We start from the raw sequence: 19,548 nt of genomic DNA, 5'->3' as shown, positions 1-19,548 counted from the left end.
GTACTGGTCTTGACCTATAAAGCCCTAAATGGTTCTGGTCCAACTTACCTGTCTGAACGTATCTCGTCCTATGAACCTACTAGAAGATCGTTTGGGGAGGCCCTGTTCTCGGTCCCACCTGCCTCGCAAGCGCGACTGGTGGGGACGAGAACAGGGCCTTCTCAGTGGTGGCGCCTCAGCTGTGGAACTCCCTCCCCAGTGACCTCTGGCAGGCTCCATCCCTCCTGGGCTTTAAAAGAATCTAAAGACCTACTTGGTTATGCGCACAAGCGTTCAACGAATAAATCTTTTCACGGCTTTGACATTGCCTGGTTCATGGATTATGCGCAAGGTTTTTTTTGGACAAATGGATTTATGCAACTTTATGTTTTAAGTTTTTTATATTGTTTCATGTGTTTTAATGTTTTTAATTGCTCTATGTTTTACTCCATTGTATTGTTTTATTGGCACTGAATCTTGCCAGACCTTGAGTCCCCTCGGGTGAAAAAGGCAGGATAGAAATGATGTAAATAAATAAATAAATACAAAAACATTTTGTAGGTTATGTTTCTCTTAATGGTCAAATTTTAAATTTAAATATATTTTGATCTGATTTATATTTGATACTGTTGTATATTAAAAATTATACCAAATACTGGACACTTTCCCTTGCTTAAGCCATACCCCCTTCTGGCCCCTTTGTGCCATTGGCTGACTGGAAGAATGGATCCCATACAAGCAGAAACTGGCCATCTTTCACCTACAGTATATTTCAAAATTCTCAGTGCAAACGTGGAGGTATAGTTACATCTCATTTTCAGATTTCACTGGTATGCAATTCCCCAAAAAAGTATCCCAGTAGCAATGACTCTACCCAAATGTAGCCTAAAGCAGTGTGCTAATAATCATGATCTCGAAACAATCACTTTTGCCTTTCTTAAAATGAAGTATTCCACAAAAAAGGTAAAGTAACCCACTCAATCAAAAAGCGAAATTGGTACAAAAGGCTGGGTGGAAGATCTGAACATCTCTTTTGGAAACATTTTATACTGTGAAACACTTACATGTACCCTGGGTCAAAATTTGAATTCAATTTGATCTGCACATCATATAATGATTTATTTAAGTAATTTCTTTGGTTCCTACTTCTGTGGAATATTTAGAAGCTACATAACTAGTAGCACTTCAGAAAATCCCTGAATTTCAGTATTTTATAAATGACCCCTTCCCTGAAACTTATTTCAGTTGTTTCACCACACATGGATATGTCTACATAACAGAGATTTTGTAAATAATTGTTTATTTGGGTCTAACTTAGAAACATGTGTACCACTGCTTCACAATTTATTTTAAAAACCTTATAAAAATACAGATATATACACATTAGTGTTCTTCATGCCTGTCAGTTTTGGAAAGCCTCGACATTAGTAATACTATCCAGTAGACTTTCATCTTTACGGGGAAATGTTAAGCTATGCACCGCAATAAAAATAATAATTCACATTAAAAACACAAAATCAAGTATCATCCCTGTACTGCAGATCTAGAACAAGACTTTCTTAAAGAGAGATAATATTGGGAGTTTTATTCCTACTCATCACTAAATATACTAAACAGAATAGAGCACTTTCACCGACACAGCGAGACCATATTTTGCATTGCATAATTCCTAACTAGCATGAGAAACTGGTTTGAAAATCCATTATACTGGTATCTCTAGCCTAAACTTGTTACAGAGGAGGAATGAACTGAAAATGCAGCTCCAGCTGTGTTCAGGCCTGCCTAATAATTACAATTGCATTTTCCAAGCTTAACTACAAAATTCATTCTTATATGACTACAAAACATTTTGGGTTAGTTCTACACTTCCAAGAAAATGCGCACTTGATGCATAAAATCAGCAGGTTTTGACATATTAGGTAGCAACATAATTGATGCATTGCCAATGCTTTTGAGGATAAGACTAAAATAAACATGTTAATTATAGAATACAACCCATGATCTGTAAGGTACAGTTTGTAATGATCTAAAGAAGTTGTGCACTCAATTTGGATTTGCACAAATTTAAAAATATACAGTACGTCTCGATAGTAAAAATCCAGTCATTCTAGAAAGGTAAAGCAATACTGAAAGGTGGCAGGTGTAAATAGGGACAAAGGAATAAATATTATTTTTAGTGACAAATATCTGAGTGAACATTGACATGAAAGGCAGTGAGAAACAAAATATGGGAAGAGCAGGACTAGAGTTGATCCTGTATGCCCATGCGGGATGTTTTGGACAGTGTGATTTCTCAGCCTGTATAAAGAAGAAATAAATAGTCCTGGAGCCCTGCTTTATATTTACTTTTTATAAAAAAACATATACCATGTACATACTGGAAAGTTCATATGCTGAATTACGTGTTGGGACAGTGATGACCCAGCAAAACTTGATTCTTTTTAAATAAAAAAAATACCTGACATAATGCTTGTATTTTTAAAAATACCATAAAGATCCAAAACCCTTGACTCCTACCTAAAAAGGAATGAATGAAGCTCAGTGCTTCATAAGGGTACCGATTAAAATGTTTGTTTTCTTTAAAAATTCAGGATTTGCACATCCTGCTTGAAATAGTTATTTGGAATTCTTCTCTTCCTCTTGATTGCGACACACAGAAGTCAGTAGATTTTGCCAAAGCCTTCAATGGAAGCATCATCAGTGGATTTGCCAAACTACCACAGCTGTCTTCAAGAAAAGGTCACTCTCTGTAGGTAAAATGGATGTTGTTTATTGCCATCCACTCTGGGGTAGACTTGCTTGCAATGAAAAGGGTGCCCCAGGAGTTCCTGGTGCAGCAGAATATGTAGTAAAACCATCAGGCTGTGATGTGTAGTTCTCCAGAGCAGAAGCAGAGTGTGCCTTTAATCAAACAAAGAAAGAAATTTAAAAAGAAGGCTGCTGAGAACTTGCTCCCCCAATGTTGAATTTTCCCAGGAAGGCAGTCCATATTTTGCTCCTAGAAAGGGTTTGTCCCATAATTAAAAGCAACACAGTATGAACATTTCTTGTTGTCACATAATATTGATAAATGAAAATAAGTATGGTAACATTTAAACAGTCATGTCTTATTCACAGAAGGATATGTTTTTCAATGGAAGTGAAATCTAATGAAAACCTCACCTCTGAGCACTTGAGATTGCCACTACACACAACCCTTGAGGTGTAAAAAATGAGAACTAGAAATTTGCACTGTGTACTGTTGCAATGTTCACAGAGACACAAACTATTTTCTTTCTGTGGGCATTCAGAACTTTTACACCATCTCCTTCATGTGGGCACATTTGGAGAAACAACAGTCTTCTATTCCCTTTATTACAGCTTAAATGAGATCTGAATGGCAGACTTATACTTGGGAACTTCAAACCACTGCAGCAGCTGCTATATATTTAATCTACATCCATATGAACAAAGCCGATACACTCCATTATTACCTAGACTTTAAAAGGAACTCTGAAATAACTGGAAAAAACATGCTGCTATGTATATCTGTATATAACATCATACCAATACAATGAAATTGAAGGGGAACTTTTAATGTGGAGGTGACGTAACTTTTGTGTTCATCACAAATTGATCACATGATTGTGCATTCCATTCAGACACTGTATTTACCTGTAGTAATGCTGACTGTGCAGCTGCACTGTGCTGAAGTTCTTGTAAGGAAGACTGTGTAGCACTTTGGGCAAGTCCAGGGATGCCAGGAAGAGAGAGGAGTCCTGGGAATACTGTATTACCAGGAGCCTGGAGCCCAGAAGTCAGGCTAAAATAACCAGATGTAAAATGTGTTCAGCTTTGTCAGACAGTGCAACCAACAATTGACAATAAAAATTGCAATGAGCACTGTAGTTCGTGAAATTTAAAATACAACTGTAGAGATTACACATACCTATTTTTTTGTATATTCAGTTACTTATTACATAGTTATCATTTGGACAAGAAGAATTTTGCATGTGAAACGGTTGCCTGTGTTTGAAACATGAAGATTAATTACTTTAATCCAGAGGCTCTCAGCCTTTGGCTTTTCACTGTTTTGGATGTCAGTTCCCAGAAGGCATTAAGGGAAAAGAAGTCCAAAACAACTTGCTAGAAGCTAAGAATGACTCTTTCAATTAACACTAGATACATCCCAAATCCTTCCTATCAGTTCTCATTATTTGATATCTCTCCAGAGGTCTTAATGTAACCCAAGAGCCAAATATGCTCAGCTAAGAAGGAATTCAATACTTTGTACCCTAGCAAGGTAGATTTAAAGAAACTTCAAGGTGATGAAAAGTCCAGTAATCTAGATTTCAATAAAAAGAACTTAGAAACTGATTATAAAATGAATTGTTCATAATTACATTTAGATATCACATTACAAAGATAATCAACAATTCGCCAAAGAGACTGCCTTTCATTATTGGCACAAACAACCTACCCAGCCTGTGCCACAAGTGCAGAGTTGAAGTTTGAGCTAAAGGCCGAGGCAAACCCTGGCAGCACTGGCGCTGGAGATGGGGCTGTGGCAGCTGCCGGCAGTGGTGCGACTGCTGCTACTGTAGAAGATGCCTGGAGCCCAGGGAAAGAAGGGAGAGCAGGAGTGACAGAGGGAGTGTTAGAGACAGGGAAAGGAGGGAAGGATGAGCTGCATGATCCTAGAGGGACTTGAGGAACAGAAAACAGGGAAGGGACAGCGCTGCACAAATTAAGGGGAAATGGTGGAGCTGGAGCAGCCGCTGAAGCCATGAGTGTTGGGAGAACGGTGCTTGCAGAGTTGGCATGAGGTGAAGAAATGGCTGATGTCGTCGTAGGTGGAAGGGGCAGCAGAGATCCCGTTGGGGTAAGTGCTGGGTTGCCAGGAAAAGCAAAACCGCTGGTCAGGGAAGTGAAAGGTGGAAGTGCATTATATACTGGAGCAATTGGAGCAGAAGAGCCATGTGGAGCGATGGAAGGGCTGCTGTTTAGAGGACCACTCAAAGAAGAGAGGCTAGACAGTGCTGGATTGAGGGAACCAGGTAAGCTACCTGGCAATGAAGTAGCTGAGGCATACACATGGCCAAGAGCTGACAAGCCTGAAGTGCTATGAGAAGGCCCGGCAGAATGCGCTGGGCCTTTGAAACTGGAAAGAGTAGGGCTGATGGGCTCAGTTTTCACTAGAGCTGGAATGGCTGTGGCCGCAGAGGTGGCTGAGACCTGCTGTTCATGGTTAGCAGGACTTGGGCAATGGGAAAGAGCCCCTGAGGAGGCACAGTTGGTGGAAGATGCCAGTGTGTTCAAAGGGGACTGTGCTGGAGGGGTTGCACTACTGCTTACCCCAGGCTGAGATGAGAGTCCAGAGAAAATTGATAGTCCTGGAGTGGAAGGATGCTGAAGGATAGAGGTAGTAGTTGGAGTGTAACATTTGTTACTCAATGAAGAGGCAGTTTCAGAATTCTGGCTGGTAAGACCAGATAAAGAAGCAAGCTCAGCGGAAGGCAGAGCAGTTGAATTCATCATGGAGCCATCACTGGCTGACAAAAATCCCTTTAAGACTGACAGGAGTGGATTGGGTAAGTTAAGTGGGCAGGATAGGCTAGTGGCAGGAGAACCAACAATAGCAGAAGAAAGGGGACTGGCTATTCCTTGAGGAGTAGGTGTCAGGGACAAAGGCATGCCAGCAAAAGCAGATGACAATGAATTGGAATTATTAGCAGAGGATGCAACAGATGATGCAGGAAAAGGCAGGCTGGTGAATGGTGAGGAAGCAGATGCAAAACTTTCGTTAGATGCAGGGTTGGCACATGGTGTAGACACCCCTTGCGGAGCTGCTGCAGCAGGAAGCATGGAGGTCAGCCCAGAGAAAGTTGCAGGGAGGGGACTGGGGGTGGCACAATGAACAGATGTATTAGGAACACTAGGCAACGAGTGGGATTTGATAACAGAAGGAGTGGGAGTCAATGGCTGAGGTGAATGGACAGATGAGACCTGCCCTGGGAAGCCAGGGAGGGCAGGGGTGGACATGCTTATCCCCTGCGTTGTTGGAGATGGAAGTGCTGATGACTGGCTTATTGCCTTGACAGATGACGGGGTTGGGGCTGGAGAAGCTGCAGGGTTAGACCCATGAGGTGTAAAGAGATGGTTCGATTGTGTAGCAAAAGCTGGAAAGAAACAAAACTGGTAAGAATTCTTGGAAATCAGCAGAAATGCTTGTATTCAACATGAATGCATTCTAACACAGTTTACACAGCAACTAAGGGGCACAAGAGCAAAATAAAAGATGTTTATCACAACTTGCATAAAGTAACATGGTATGCAAAATGACATATAGCCACTGATTTGATTGCTCTCGTTTGATTAATTCAAACTGTAGGACAATCAGAATTCAAACAGGACTATATTCAGGGGACCTGCCTGAGGCAGATGGGATCAGGGTAGACGTCTTGGCAGTGCCTCCTGGCGACAAGTGAGAGGCAGAAGGAACATGGCATGGTGGCCTCTCCTAAAGACATCCCAGGGCTCTGGCACCAGGCCAGGGCAATGGTGTCACTGATCAGTAGTTGGGATGATCAACGCCAGGATTCAGGGCCTATGTACAGTTGCCAACCCTATTGTCAGCTGTAGTCAATAAAGTTGTGGCTATTGTTGTTACCTAATATCTTTGTGTCTGGTGGTTAATTTGTATGGAGCTATTAGCTCTGCACACACTACTGTGCTGCTGATCCAAGTATTAATAGCCATTTTAGACTCGTTTAGGAGTACAGTAAATATCTGAGGCTGTCCAATCTGCAGCTATGAGAAAGTCTGACTTTCATAATACTAAAATACTAGTTTACATTTGCCACAAAGTGACCATGACAATGTATCTATTGGATCCTGTATGGCATCATTGTTTATATCAGGCCTCTTCAATCTCTAGGTGTTTGTTCCCCCAACTCCCAGAATCCCTAGTCAGCTTGTTCAATGGTCAGGAATCCTGGGAGTTGAAGTCCAAAACACCTGGAGGGCTGCAGGTTAAAGAGGCCTGGTTTATATGATATTCTCTTCGTTTACACTGCATTTACTTGCTAAACTGAAAATAATCAAACCTAATGGCACAATTCTATTTGCTTATAATTCAGTCTATCTGAGTTGAAGAGAGCTTTCTCTCAAATAAGCGTGAATAGGATTGTAAGTGAAATAGGATTTTAGTATAATTTCATGGGTGGGGAGAAAGAGGTGCAATTCCTGTTTGCTTTTAAGTACAAGAAGAAATCCAGTGTGTTATCAATAATAGCAAAGGTAATTTTTGACCTCTTGTGCAAAAGGCTTTCAAGCTATGAGGCAAAGCAAGAAAAGCAGTCTCACACCTCAATAATATTAACAGTTAAGGGATCATGACTATAGTCTTATTTTACTGCTCCACTGAAGAAAAATAGTACAACACATATTGTGTGTTACACTTTTACAACACAACACTGATTTGGAGTTTATGTTGGTTTCCAGGTATCAATGGGACCAACATTCACTTGAAAAGATTACCATTTATACTTCAATTTGCAGTGCCCTTTGAATTGAATTACCAGTGCAAAGATGGGAGGTTTTTAAGAACCTATTACAGGCAGTACCCAAGTTATGTACAAGATAAGTTCTGTAGGTTTGATCTTAAGTTGCATTTGTACATTTTTTTATCTTAAGTTGAACACTGTTTGATCTTAAGTAGAACGGATACATTTTTAAAGTGTAACTTGAGCCAATCTTTAAGAAAGTTTTGGATAGCATAGGAAAGGGTTAATACCCCTTTAACATTTGTTTTGCTGTCTGTGCCCCTGTTCAGAAGATCAGTTTCCCTCCCCAAGTCAAGCTTCTGGCAAAATGTGAGGGAGGCTGGAAGGAATTATGAACAACTTGTAGATACAAATGTGTGACCTAGGGAGTGATGGTGCTAGCTCGCCGTTCCTTCCCAACCAAAGATCCCCAGCTGTGAAGGAAACAAGGGGCAAAGAAGCTGGGGAGGAAAAGCATGCTAGCACTGTCATTCCGCAGCTGGCTACCTATTCGTATCTATGAATTGTTCGTAAGTCAGATGCTCGTAACTTGACGACAGCCGGTCTTGAATCATTACTTGGGATAGATTTTACAGCACAGTCAGGAAAACTAGCATATACCTATTGTTTATTGTCTAGCACTGAAGGCTAAAAATGACTTTTAGTCCTTCTTTTTAGCTTTCCATAATGACATCAAAACACCTTTTATTTTACCCTTAATAGTGTGGTGTAGAGATTTGAGCATTGGACTACGACGGGAGAACAGGATTCAAATCCCTACTTGGCCATGAAAAACAACTGGCCGGCTCTGTGCAAGTCACATTCTCTCAGCCACAGAGGGAAGCAAAGGCAAACTCACTCTGAACAAATCTTGCCAAGAAAACATTGTGGAAGATCAGGCATGGGCAAACTTCAAACCTTCAGGTGTTCTGGACTTCAACCCCTAAAAATCCCAGCCAGCTTACCGGCTGTTAGGAATTGTGGGAGTTGAAATCCAAAACACCTTGAGGGCCAAAGTTTGCCCATGCTTGTGGTAGACTCATCTTAGGGTCCCCACAAGTTAGAAACAACCTGAAGGCATACTGCAACAATTGTGATTAAGATCAAATGTCAGAAAAATTCTTTAAAATTAATTAATTGTATTTTGATACTTTTAGGCGTTACTCCTTATTAAGATCCATATGGGTTCTTACTTTAAAATTTAAATGAAATAGTATTCAACAAATAAATAATATGTATTTCTTTGGAAAGCATGTATTTTATATTACACAGCTTCTCTCTGCAAATGGACAGCTTACCTTGGCTTTGGGAAGATTTTGTCTGATTGGAAAGTTCTTCATTTTCTACATAAAGGATATAATTAATTAGCAGGGTAGAGAAAGAATATTTCTGAGATTACTGATGAGGACAGTTATTTAAAAACTAACACCAGGTACGCTATTTATGTTAAAATCAATATAAATATTATAAATTCCTTAATTTCTCATGGATCAAAGAATAACCCTGACAGGGTTCTTAAGAACAGCTGCTTTTATTACTTAAATAGGTAACTTGTGTTGTGCTTAATTTATTACTCCAAAATACCCCATAAATTCCCCAAATTTGAAAATGCTTGCATGCATTTCTTCTCACAGAGTCTCAAGAGGCATAAAAATGTTACTTTCATCAAGAGTACTGAAACCAAAACTGGTGAATAGGGTGGGAACCCTTGTGGTGGCTTGTTAAGCTTACTTGCTGTCCCAACCCTCGGCACAGCTTCTCCCATCTCTGTTATGTTGGAGTGTAACTAAGACAGTTTCCTGAGAATACCTGCTTTACCTGTTCCTACATGGCTAGAGGTATACGGTGGTGGAACTGGCAAGCCAGGGGCAACAACATTAGCTAATGGAACAAGACCCGCATTATTGTAAGCACCTAGAAGGGGAAACAGAAAACAAAAAGATAATGTCATTATGGTATTATATATGCAAACCTAAGACAATGACAATTTGTAGAAATCTTAAGGATCACCGTCTTGTACATATTCCCACCCATGTGCTCAAGTCAACTATAACTAAATGAGACATGGTGGGTAGCTACTAGGAGCAAGGTCTCCTTGGGTGTGGCAGACACTATGTGAAAAGCCTTCACAATTGATGTTTTGACACTGTATTATTTTACATTTCTGTGTAGGACATGGATGCTCTAGAACCCACTTAACTTAGAATTCTGTTGGTCTTATATTATACACTTCTTTTAATTATACAAAGCCACCAAACAAGATTTGGAGGGGTATACAAAAACAGCATGATATAATCAGAATAACTTACTTTTTCCCTAATCAAAAGAGGAATTAAAACTGGACAAATCAGAAATTGCTCAAATCATGCTCAAAAACACTAAATCATGCAAACATTAGAAACCAGCTTTTAAAGAATAGTTGAAGGGCTCAATTAATCAATAACTGAACTGAAATGAATTACCCTTTTATTTAAGTAACAGAATAAAAAGGCTGGGGGGAATCAGGCAAAGCAAAGAAATTATACAATGAATTCCAGTTCCAAGTTCTGTCATGTCAACGCCAAGTGTTTTAAAAAACAAAACATACACATAGCAGTTGTGGCCACTATCTATCTACACAGGAGGTAAACAGCAAAAGTGTGCTTCAGGAAGAAATAACCACAGGGAACAATCAGGAACAAAGAGCTTACTTGGTGCAATGGTTGCATGTGGCCGGCAAGGAGGGATAGGATAAGGAACAGGTTTATGTGGATTGTAGGTCGCTGGAGCCTAAACAAAAGGCAACCGTTAGTTAAAACATATACATATCCAACTGCTGAGAAGGGAAAGATAACTGAGGAATACAAAAGCAACACGTGCTGGACTTTTATAAGATGCCAACTTCAGTTCATTTCTTACATTCCTTCACTAACTCTCACTTCCTTATGGCATCCAGCATTTGGCACTGAACTAGGCACACAGAGGTCGGGATCTTGTGGTTTACACACATAGCATAAGCCTGTCTGCTCTGAACCCCTCCATTTAGAAAAAGGTGGGATTAAATAGAAGAAAATCACTACAGCTGCAAGTGCAGCCATTTTCCTTTGAAACAAGGCAGAGCTCACATAAAAGGCAAAACTGGATTTTCTTTTTGCAAATTTGACAATCAATTTGCAGTCACTTCTGATTTCAGCTGTTTCCCCCCCTCTGAATGGATTAGTGAGGTCTGGGGCAGAAAATTGGTGCCCATAGCTTACCCAAGTTATTCTAGAGTTTCTTTTTTCACTTGGTTTACCTCATCCCTACCGAATAGAATAATCTTATCTACATCCTGGATTAATATATTCCTCTCACTTTTCTCATATTTTGTTATTTTAGAACTCCTTCACCAGCTCTGAAAAAGCCCATTTGCCATTCTTGGATTCATACATTTTAGAAACACTTATTTTCGTATTTTTGCGTATTTTCCCCCTTCTAGTGACTTTTTCAAAAACTCCACCCCTGTGGCAATGCTGGCAGTATCTGGTCTTTGTAACCCATTTTGTCACCAATTGCAACAAATATTCTATTTGTGCCATTTTTTCTTCTTCTAAATAATTCTATTCTGTTTCAAAGAACATAAGCAATAATTCAAATTGTTCCAGCTTTATTACTGAGACATACTGGTTTGGATGGTCCAAGAATACGAGCTGCTATTCCCTTGCCTTCGTTAGTATTATCTTCATTCTCCTTCTTGACTGGAGACCCCTGGAAAACAAAGATCCGCTGATAAGAACCATACTATATCCTGAACAAGATGCAAAGACGGGTAACACAATTCTGTATTTAAAGGAAACTAACGTATGTTTCAAACCAGCTCAATTTATATTTCCAGATTCAGTAAGGCTATGCATACCGGAAAAATCCCATTTATGCGGCTAGGCTTTCCCTTTGGATAAGGGTTCCCAGGAATCATACCACAGGAAGATATCATAGCATGAGGTGCTTTGCATCCTGCTTTGGATGCCTGCAACAAAAAGTAAAAATGGAAAGACAATTAAAAGTATACTTATACTGAATTATTAAATAGATTACAATGAATGGATGCATGCATGAATGGCAGCATGGATATAAAGTTCAGATTACTAGATTCCAGAGGTGTCATCTCAGCAGGATTATGGAAATGAAAGTCTTAACTACAAGGTGATATGGATAAGGCTTATATGAACCAAGATTCACTGTAAATCCCAGTTTTGACAAAGGAAAGCCAGCCGACTGACCAGTCATGCCATAATACCTGTTCAAGAATTCTTCTACATCTCTTCTTCTCAGACATGCTAGTTCGGAAGAGATCTTCAATAAGGCGGTAATTCTGAGCATCAATAATATTGCTATAAAATGAAATATTTGATATAGAAAATAAACAGTTTTCAAACAAACTATCAGCAGAATTTTCATTTAGCAGTGTATTTTTCAATTAAGATTTATCAGCAGCAAAATCATAATAAGCTAATAAGCAGAGATGAGAGAGGGGCACTTGTATCTACATAAGCACTGCATATCTATAACCAATTGTAAATGGTAAGATAATACCAGATTGTTACAGTTTCTTGGGTTAAAAGTTTTAATCAACTAAGTCTCCATCAAACCAACTACTAGAATTAACTATGACGGCATGTATGCAAAGCAAATCAACAGTCAATACTTACGAAGCCAACAGCTCTAGTGCTATAAGTTTGTCTTTGCTAAAAGTGAAACAGTTGAGGATGTTAACCACTTTTGCTGCAGAAACAGCCACCATTTTCTAGAAACAAAAGAAAAAATATGTTGTCTTAGTCCGTATCATGGACATGTCATAGGCTTACAAAACAAATAGTTTAAAGCTTGTGGCAACAGAAGTATGGGTCAAAGAGCACACCAGCAAATGATTCACTGCCTACTAAAACATGCTGTCCTTAGAAGAAAGATGAATCACAAATTAGAGGCAAGAAAGTCAAATGTTGCTACTGGGATTGGAGAAGAAATCAGGGAAATGTGATTAGATGAAACTATTGCTTCAATACAAAAATCAAGCTAACTTACATGCTGTAATGCTTTCATTGCTTTTAATTGTGGTTCAGCCCAAGAGAAGTACCTCAGTAATTCAACAATCTGCAACAAAAAGAAATTCTATACTGCACTGTATATATAAAGCATTTGGTTTAAATAAACAATCTGCTGCTACTGAATTCTCTAGAACAGCAGTTCCCAAGTGCTAGTCCTCCTGATGTTTTGGACTTCAAACCCCCAAAGCCTCACTTTCTTGGACAATGATTAGGGATTCTGGGAGATGAAATCTAAAATACCTTGAAAACCAGGGTTTGGGAAAAACTGCCCTAGAAGTTAAGTTACATTCTCAAAAAAATAAGGAAAATGTGTTCTTTGTGTCACTTTAATAGTCAATAACGAGTTTAGCAAGATTTAAATCATGAATACCATATGACCCATAGTGTGTAGATATTTAAAATTCTGAAATTAAAACCAGACTCAAGGTTTTATGACCTGGATTATAAACCACCATCAGAGTTTTGTAATGGAAATTTAAATGCAAGTACAGTAGTGCTGATAGCAGCTCCTGTGCTTGTGCCAAGAGTGAGGTAATCTTTTCACGAGGATAGCATATGATCCCACAATGTGCAGAGCACAGGACAAGGCTATATAGTTGACAAATGTGTATTATTAACTATGGTTCTTACATTGACCACAGGGGAAACAAAATACTGATTGTATGTACAGTGTTATCATTGTCATGATACCCTTATGTATTCATCAATCAAAATATTTTTATCCCATGTCGTATCTAGTATCTTAGGTATATAATGAAACTACTTTAAGCAATGTATTGCATTTACACCTCGATTTCCCTCCAATGAGGAATATTGCTCTTCTCTACCCTACTTCATACTTGCAAAAAACATTAGGACACAGGTTGAGTTGAAACAGGTGTTCAGCTCAGTGTCTCCCACTGGATTTCATGGCTCACTGGAGCAATGAACCAGGATTTCCCATGTCTCAGTCCAGCACTATAACCACTACACTACACTGGTTCTCATACTATCCTGCCATTTTGAGAAGAACAGTTAGACATGTTGAATAATTTTTTACACCACAGTGGCATTTAGTTTTGGTTTCACACTGTAAAGATTGTATTTTGTTTATTCATCATTACCTGTTCACTAGAAAAGTATCCGTGTACATAATCAATTGCTTTTAATTTGTACTCCATCAGCACAGCCTATAAAACACAGAAGATGTAGTTAGCAAAACTGAAATAGAAATTTAGCTTTCAGGACTACAGGAACAATGGGTTAAGTCTACTAGTCAATTAGCAATCAAAATGTATCATGCATAAATAAAATGTGTAAAGGTAATAGTTTAAAATAGCTGTTGTGTGCCTTCCAGTCTTTTTGGACTTAAGGAGACTAAGGCAAACTATCACAGGGTTTCCCCAGTAATATTTGTTCAGAAGGGATTTGCTATTGCCCTCCCTCTGAGGCTGGGACTAGGTAATTTGCTGAAGGACAGCCAGTGGGTTTCCATGGCTGAATGAGAATTCAACACCCTGATCTCCAGAGTCAAAGTGCAATGCCTGAACTCTCATATATCTTATGAAGACTTTTAAGAAATTACTACAAGTAAGTAAGTAGTGTTACTCAGTGGAACCTACAATCAAGCAAATATCTTTAGGATTGTGATGTATAACATATCAAAAGAGAATGGATACTCAAAAATGCATGATCAATATAATATTTTTGAAATTAAAAGAATCATAGGTTTCATGAAAAGGTAAATTAAATACACCCTAAATTGATCAAATACTCATTATCTAACAAACTACAACAGAAACTATATACCCCTGTCCCTCTGTATCTACAGTATGTATTCTACATCCACGGCTTTAAAATATTCCAATTTTCTTTTCAAATCTTTGCTAACAAATCTTGATTCTGATATGTTATATAAGGGGCACTATTTTACTACACTACTGTATATAATTGAACTTGAATATCCACAGATGTTGGTATAGCAGGGGATCCTGGAACCAAACCCCTGTAGATACCATGGATACAATAAAAATTATGGTGCAAAAGAATTAAAAAAACATCTATACAAGAGTATTTCAGTTACTCTAAGTCTTAGAGTAACTGAAATACTCTTGTATAGTTGTTTTTTAGAGAACTATATCTTAGAGTCTAAGATATGGTTCTCTAAAGATTCTCTCTCTAAATACTTTTCATTATGCCATGCTGCCAAAGGCAAGAGATATTCTGCTACCCTTATATATTTAGTGTGATATCTGTGCTGTATTTACAACATGCTATTTCTTTAATCATCTCTTACCTTCCTAATTTCATCAAGCACCATCTCAAATGCCTTTTTGTCCATCTTGTGTTCTTCAGAGGCACAGCCTTTTGTTTTGTTCAGACACTCTTTACTGGAAAATTACTTACTGTGAATGAAACAAAAAAAAAGAACATAAAAGTTGAATATACTTTTGCATCTCACAAAGCATGATGCTAATCAACAGTACAGATGTCGGATTGCTAGATGGAAGAACTCCATATTTGGAAGCTTCTAAGTGGACTTGGATTTTTAAACCTGTTATTCCTCTCCACAAAAGCTCTATTTAAGAAAATAATATAGCCAAACTGTTGCTCAGACGAAGGTTAGCAGGACAGTGTGAATTCTGCTAAATAAATTAAATGAGGAAAATCTAGAAGAGCTGAACATTTGGCCCAAAGAAGAGCCATTCCTGTTCTTTGTTGCTCCAAGGGCAACACTAGAGACAACAAGTAGACATTGGTGATGTGTTGTAACATATTATTGCACCTATGAGGTGATTAAAACATGCAATATGATAAAAAAAGAACCAGCAGAGTGTTGTGGTTTGAGTATTGGACTATAACTCTGGAAACCAGCGTTCAAATCCCTGTGCAGCCGTGGGTGTCCCTTGGGTGATGTTAGGCCTGTTACACAACCTCAGTCTCAGAAGGAATAGTGGCATGATCCTATGAAATCCTGGGATTTGCAGTTTAATGAGAGCTCTAGTGCTGCAGTTTGTTCTCGGACTTCAGTCATTGAGTTGTTTTGGAGTTTAACGCCTTGAAACCCCAGTCAACCTAGAAAATGATCAGGGATTTTGGGAGCTCATGTTTCAAACATTTGGAGGACTCAAGACGTAAAGACACTAGATCAGTGCTCTCTAGCAGACTGAATTTGAAGGATTTCAATTTACTAAATTACAAAACCTAAAATCCAGCGCTGATTAGTAAATCAGTATCAGTCCTGATAAGTGGTTAAATGGGCGATTGTCAATTAATTCCAGGTGCTGTAGGCTATACTTCAGAGGAAGGAACTGGTAAAACCACCTCTGAAGATTTCTTGCCTAAGAAAACTCTATCAAAATTCACAAGGCTGCCATAAATCAACAGCCAGGTAGAGACTCAAGTCCTGTTACATACAATACCAAAGTAAATAGCATCCCTTATGTAAAATGGGAAAATCAAAGTTTGTTTTTTGTGGGGGGAGGGGAAGGTATTTTTAAGCCTTGGCTTGCCGAATCCAGTACAGAATTACATGTGTGAGCCAATTACGAGTGTACACATGCACACAGAAGTCAGAAAAGGCTGATTTAGGATAGTATTTTCAAAACTGTGCTGCGATTTATACATTGTAAAAACCGTATCATGCAGTCAGCCAATGTGATGAACTGTACTGGTGTCCTTGAACAGATAGGTGCTAGTTAGTTGTGTGCCTTCAAGTCATTTCCAACCTATGGAGACCATATCACAGGGTTTTCTCTGCAGTATTTATTCTAAGGCTGAGAGTGTGTGACTTGCCTGAGCAATGGTTCTCAACCTGTGGGTCCCCAGAAATCCCAGCCAGTTTACCAGCTGTTAGGAATTGTGGGAGCAACTCCCACAATTCCTTAAGAGGCTGAGAGAGAAAAGGAAGGGGACTGGGGCTGTTAGGAATTGTGGGAGCAAGTCCAGAACACCCAGAGGCCCCAGGTTTGCAATGCATGGTCTACACTGTAGGACAGTGTTTCTCAACCTGTGGGTCGCCATATGTTTTGGCCTTCAACTCCCAGAAATCCTAGCAACTAGTAAACTGGATGGGATTTCTGGGAGTTGTAGGCCAAAACACCTGGAAACCCACAGGTTGAGAACCACTGCTGTAGGATTAATGCAGTCTGTTCATAATTCTTGTGGTGCTATTATTAATATATTTATATACAACATGTATATCCCGCCCCAAAGGGGACTCAGTGTGGCTTACAAATTACATGTACATACAATATATTATATTATTAGAATAGCACAACATTAGTTTATATATTACTATACTGTACTGTATACCACTATACTGCAACATTATTAGTAATATTACATGTAATATATATTATACAATTATTATATTTTGTTATTAGTACTATACTGTATTACATTATAGTATTATCAATATTATATTATATACATTATATTATAATATTAGCATAGCACAATATTAGTATTATATATTACTATATTTATACCCCGCTCCCTGAGGGGAGATAAAGCAGCATGACATAAGAGCATTAGTATACAATTTAAAATATACAAACAGCAAAACAGAATTGAAGAATATGCCTTCTCCACTTCTTATAAAATGGGATAGCTTTAGTATACTCAGGGGTTGTTTTATCTTTTTTGCAGGGGGTTTATACAAGGCCTGAGCAAACTTGGGTCCTCCAGGTGTTTTGGACTTCCAACTCCGACAATTCCCATTAGCCGGCTGTCTATACCATCTTGGGTATTTCCTGGGAATTGTAGTATGGTTAGGCATCAGCCTCTTTGGCAGAGAAAGCCAAGGACCTTGGGGTACTACAACTCCTAGCTAAGACTCCAGAGTATTGCGGTGTCGAACCGCATTCGTTTTATAGAGCAGATGCCCGCAGGGGCGCTGCAGCGTACACCAGACCTGAAAGGGGCGTCACTCAGGGAGGCAGGCGCGTGTTCACAGCCGCAGACTCACGCAGGCATTACGCCTCGGGGGCTCCGGCTCCTGAAGGGACCCCTCGCTTCGGGTCTCGGCTTCGACACGGCCGCGAGGGACGAGGACTCCCACTCACGCATCGCCCCGGCTGCCCAAGGGCCAAGGTAGGCAGGCAGGCAGGCCGGCAGGCCGGAGAGAAAGTAGGCCCGAAGTCAGACGGAGCCGACTATGAACCCCAAACGCGGGGATGGGTCCTCTCGGCCGCCGTCACCGCCGCAACGCGCGAAACTCTCAACACACACACTATCCTCGAGCCGTGTCGCACGCCGATGACGTCCTCGCGCAGGCGCCTCCAGCGATCGCTAGGGATACTGGGAAACCGAGGAAACTTGTTTCCACTCAGCTAAGGCGGGACTTCGCCGTCAATTCATTCAGTTTGACAGCACTTTAACCGCTCCTGTCTCGAGGCCATGGAATCAAGGGAACTGTTTTGCAAGGTCCCCAAAGAAGGCTGGGGCCGCACCAAGCTACGACTCCCACAATTCGATTGCAATTAAAGTGCTATCAAACTGCATTAATTCCACAGTGTAGATGCGTATACTTAATCAGGCCTTGTCAGTACCGATCTTGGAATTAAATTTCAATGTTTTTGTGTTTGTTTCTTGGGGACAGGGGTGTAACTAGGCGCGCTGGCCCCTCCGTCGACCATCGTAATGGCTTGAAATTCTAAAATCAGGACCGTAAATAAAGAACAACACTCTGGAAACGGGAATTCCAGACATGAAACAATCAGGGCCAGTTCATACCTTCCAACAAAGGATTCCTCCATACAGGAATTAGCCAGGCTTTGAAACTGCAAGGCTTTTCAATGCTAATCAAGGTGATTAATTGCAACATTAACACACAAGAGTTCTTTCTCCCACCATGGACTTTCCAGATATATAAACCTCCCTTGCCTAGTTTCCGACAGACCTCACAACCTCCGAGGATGCCTGCGATAAATGGGAGCGAAACGTCAGGAAAGAATGCTTCTGGAACATGGCCATACAGCTGGGAAAATTCACAACAACCCAAACTTGAAACCTCGTTGGGAGTTTTTTTTTTTTAGAAAAAAACTCATTAAAACTCACAGTCAACCCAATATAAATAACACAGTCTTAGAAGATGATTTTAGCTGTCGTGTTCTGTCCTTGGACTCTTCAGAATTCTATTTTTTGAATACAAGAAAATCAGGGGAAAGCGCGAACGCAGTCCCCCACTACCACAAATTATGCAGTCGAGTTTCCCGCATTTGGGGAAATCGCAGGGGTCAGCACACCCGGAGTGCAATGGATGAGCCTCACCCTGGGAAAACCTCCTTCATGATCAAGGTGTCTCCCCTGCCAGGTAAGTATGCTTTCTGCCTCGCCTGCCGCCTACCCCACCCGTGCCGCATACACTCTAACGTACGGCGGGCATCCTCTCGTCCCTGCCTTCAACACCTCATTTCTTTCCTTCTCGAAGAAACCCCCAAGCCCTCCCAAGGTGCGGGGCGAGTTCGCCCCTAAACCCCGAGACGCCCGGTATTTGCTCTCCCATAATTCCCAGCGCCTCGTATTTGCATAGCTCCGCCTTCCTCTGAATTCTATTCTTTGGCTTTCCTTTCATTCAGAGGAATGATGAAGCGTCGCAGTTTAAGGCATGTCCCCCATTCTTGGTCATGTCATGCTGGATTGAAGTGCAGTCCAACTGTCAGGAAGCCCCGGATTTTGGAAGACAGTATCTGTATTTCCGTATAGATACATAATGATAAGACCCAAGTTTAAAGATGAAATTCATTTATGTTTCATATACACTTTACATGCATGTCCTGAAGGTATGACATTTTAAATAATTTTGTGCGTGAAACAAAGTGTAATTCATTGAACCATCAGAAAGCAAAAAAAAAAAAAAAAAAAAAAAGGCCATCATCTCAGCCACCCATTTGGACAATTTGGGATTTCAGAATTCCAGAAAAGGGACACTCAACCAGTACCATAATATCGAACAAATCAGCAACTATGTTAAAAAAACAGCAATTAAAACAGTGTGTTCT

The 19,548-nt window shown here is 39.9% G+C and overlaps 1 protein-coding gene and 1 non-coding gene across 4 annotated transcripts; both read right to left on the bottom strand.

Moving 5' to 3' along the window:
• Positions 1-1,262: 1,262 nt before the first annotated feature.
• proser1 (proline and serine rich 1) lies at positions 1,263-17,814 on the bottom strand. 3 transcript variants are annotated; one of them, XM_016991420.2, is made up of 14 exons: positions 17,460-17,814; positions 14,841-14,949; positions 13,669-13,734; positions 12,543-12,611; positions 12,170-12,264; positions 11,758-11,851; positions 11,377-11,487; positions 11,145-11,228; positions 10,193-10,271; positions 9,312-9,416; positions 8,801-8,845; positions 4,439-6,137; positions 3,634-3,781; positions 1,263-2,880 (listed from the first exon to the last, which is right to left on the bottom strand). In XM_016991420.2, exons 2-14 carry the CDS (start codon positions 14,883-14,885, stop codon positions 2,749-2,751), a joined length of 2,772 nt encoding a protein of 923 aa, XP_016846909.1. In that variant the 5' UTR covers positions 14,886-14,949; positions 17,460-17,814; the 3' UTR covers positions 1,263-2,748. The 3 variants fall into 3 exon arrangements, with proteins under 3 accessions (XP_016846909.1, XP_008124125.1, XP_016846913.1); XM_008125918.3 differs by having other exon boundaries at positions 9,321-9,416; XM_016991424.2 differs by having other exon boundaries at positions 17,514-17,814.
• Positions 17,815-18,704: 890 nt separating this feature from the next.
• On the bottom strand, positions 18,705-18,868 carry LOC134295731 (U1 spliceosomal RNA). Its single transcript, XR_010002368.1, has one exon. It is a non-coding gene; the product is annotated as a U1 spliceosomal RNA (small nuclear RNA).
• Between the last annotated feature and the right edge of the window lie 680 nt (positions 18,869-19,548).

The sequence above is a fragment of the Anolis carolinensis genome, chromosome 1, assembly GCF_035594765.1.
Source record: "Anolis carolinensis isolate JA03-04 chromosome 1, rAnoCar3.1.pri, whole genome shotgun sequence".
Classification (NCBI taxonomy): Eukaryota; Metazoa; Chordata; class Lepidosauria; order Squamata; family Dactyloidae; genus Anolis; species Anolis carolinensis.
The sequence above is the reverse complement of the archived record's forward strand: the minus strand, read 5'-3'. Positions and strand labels throughout refer to the sequence as shown.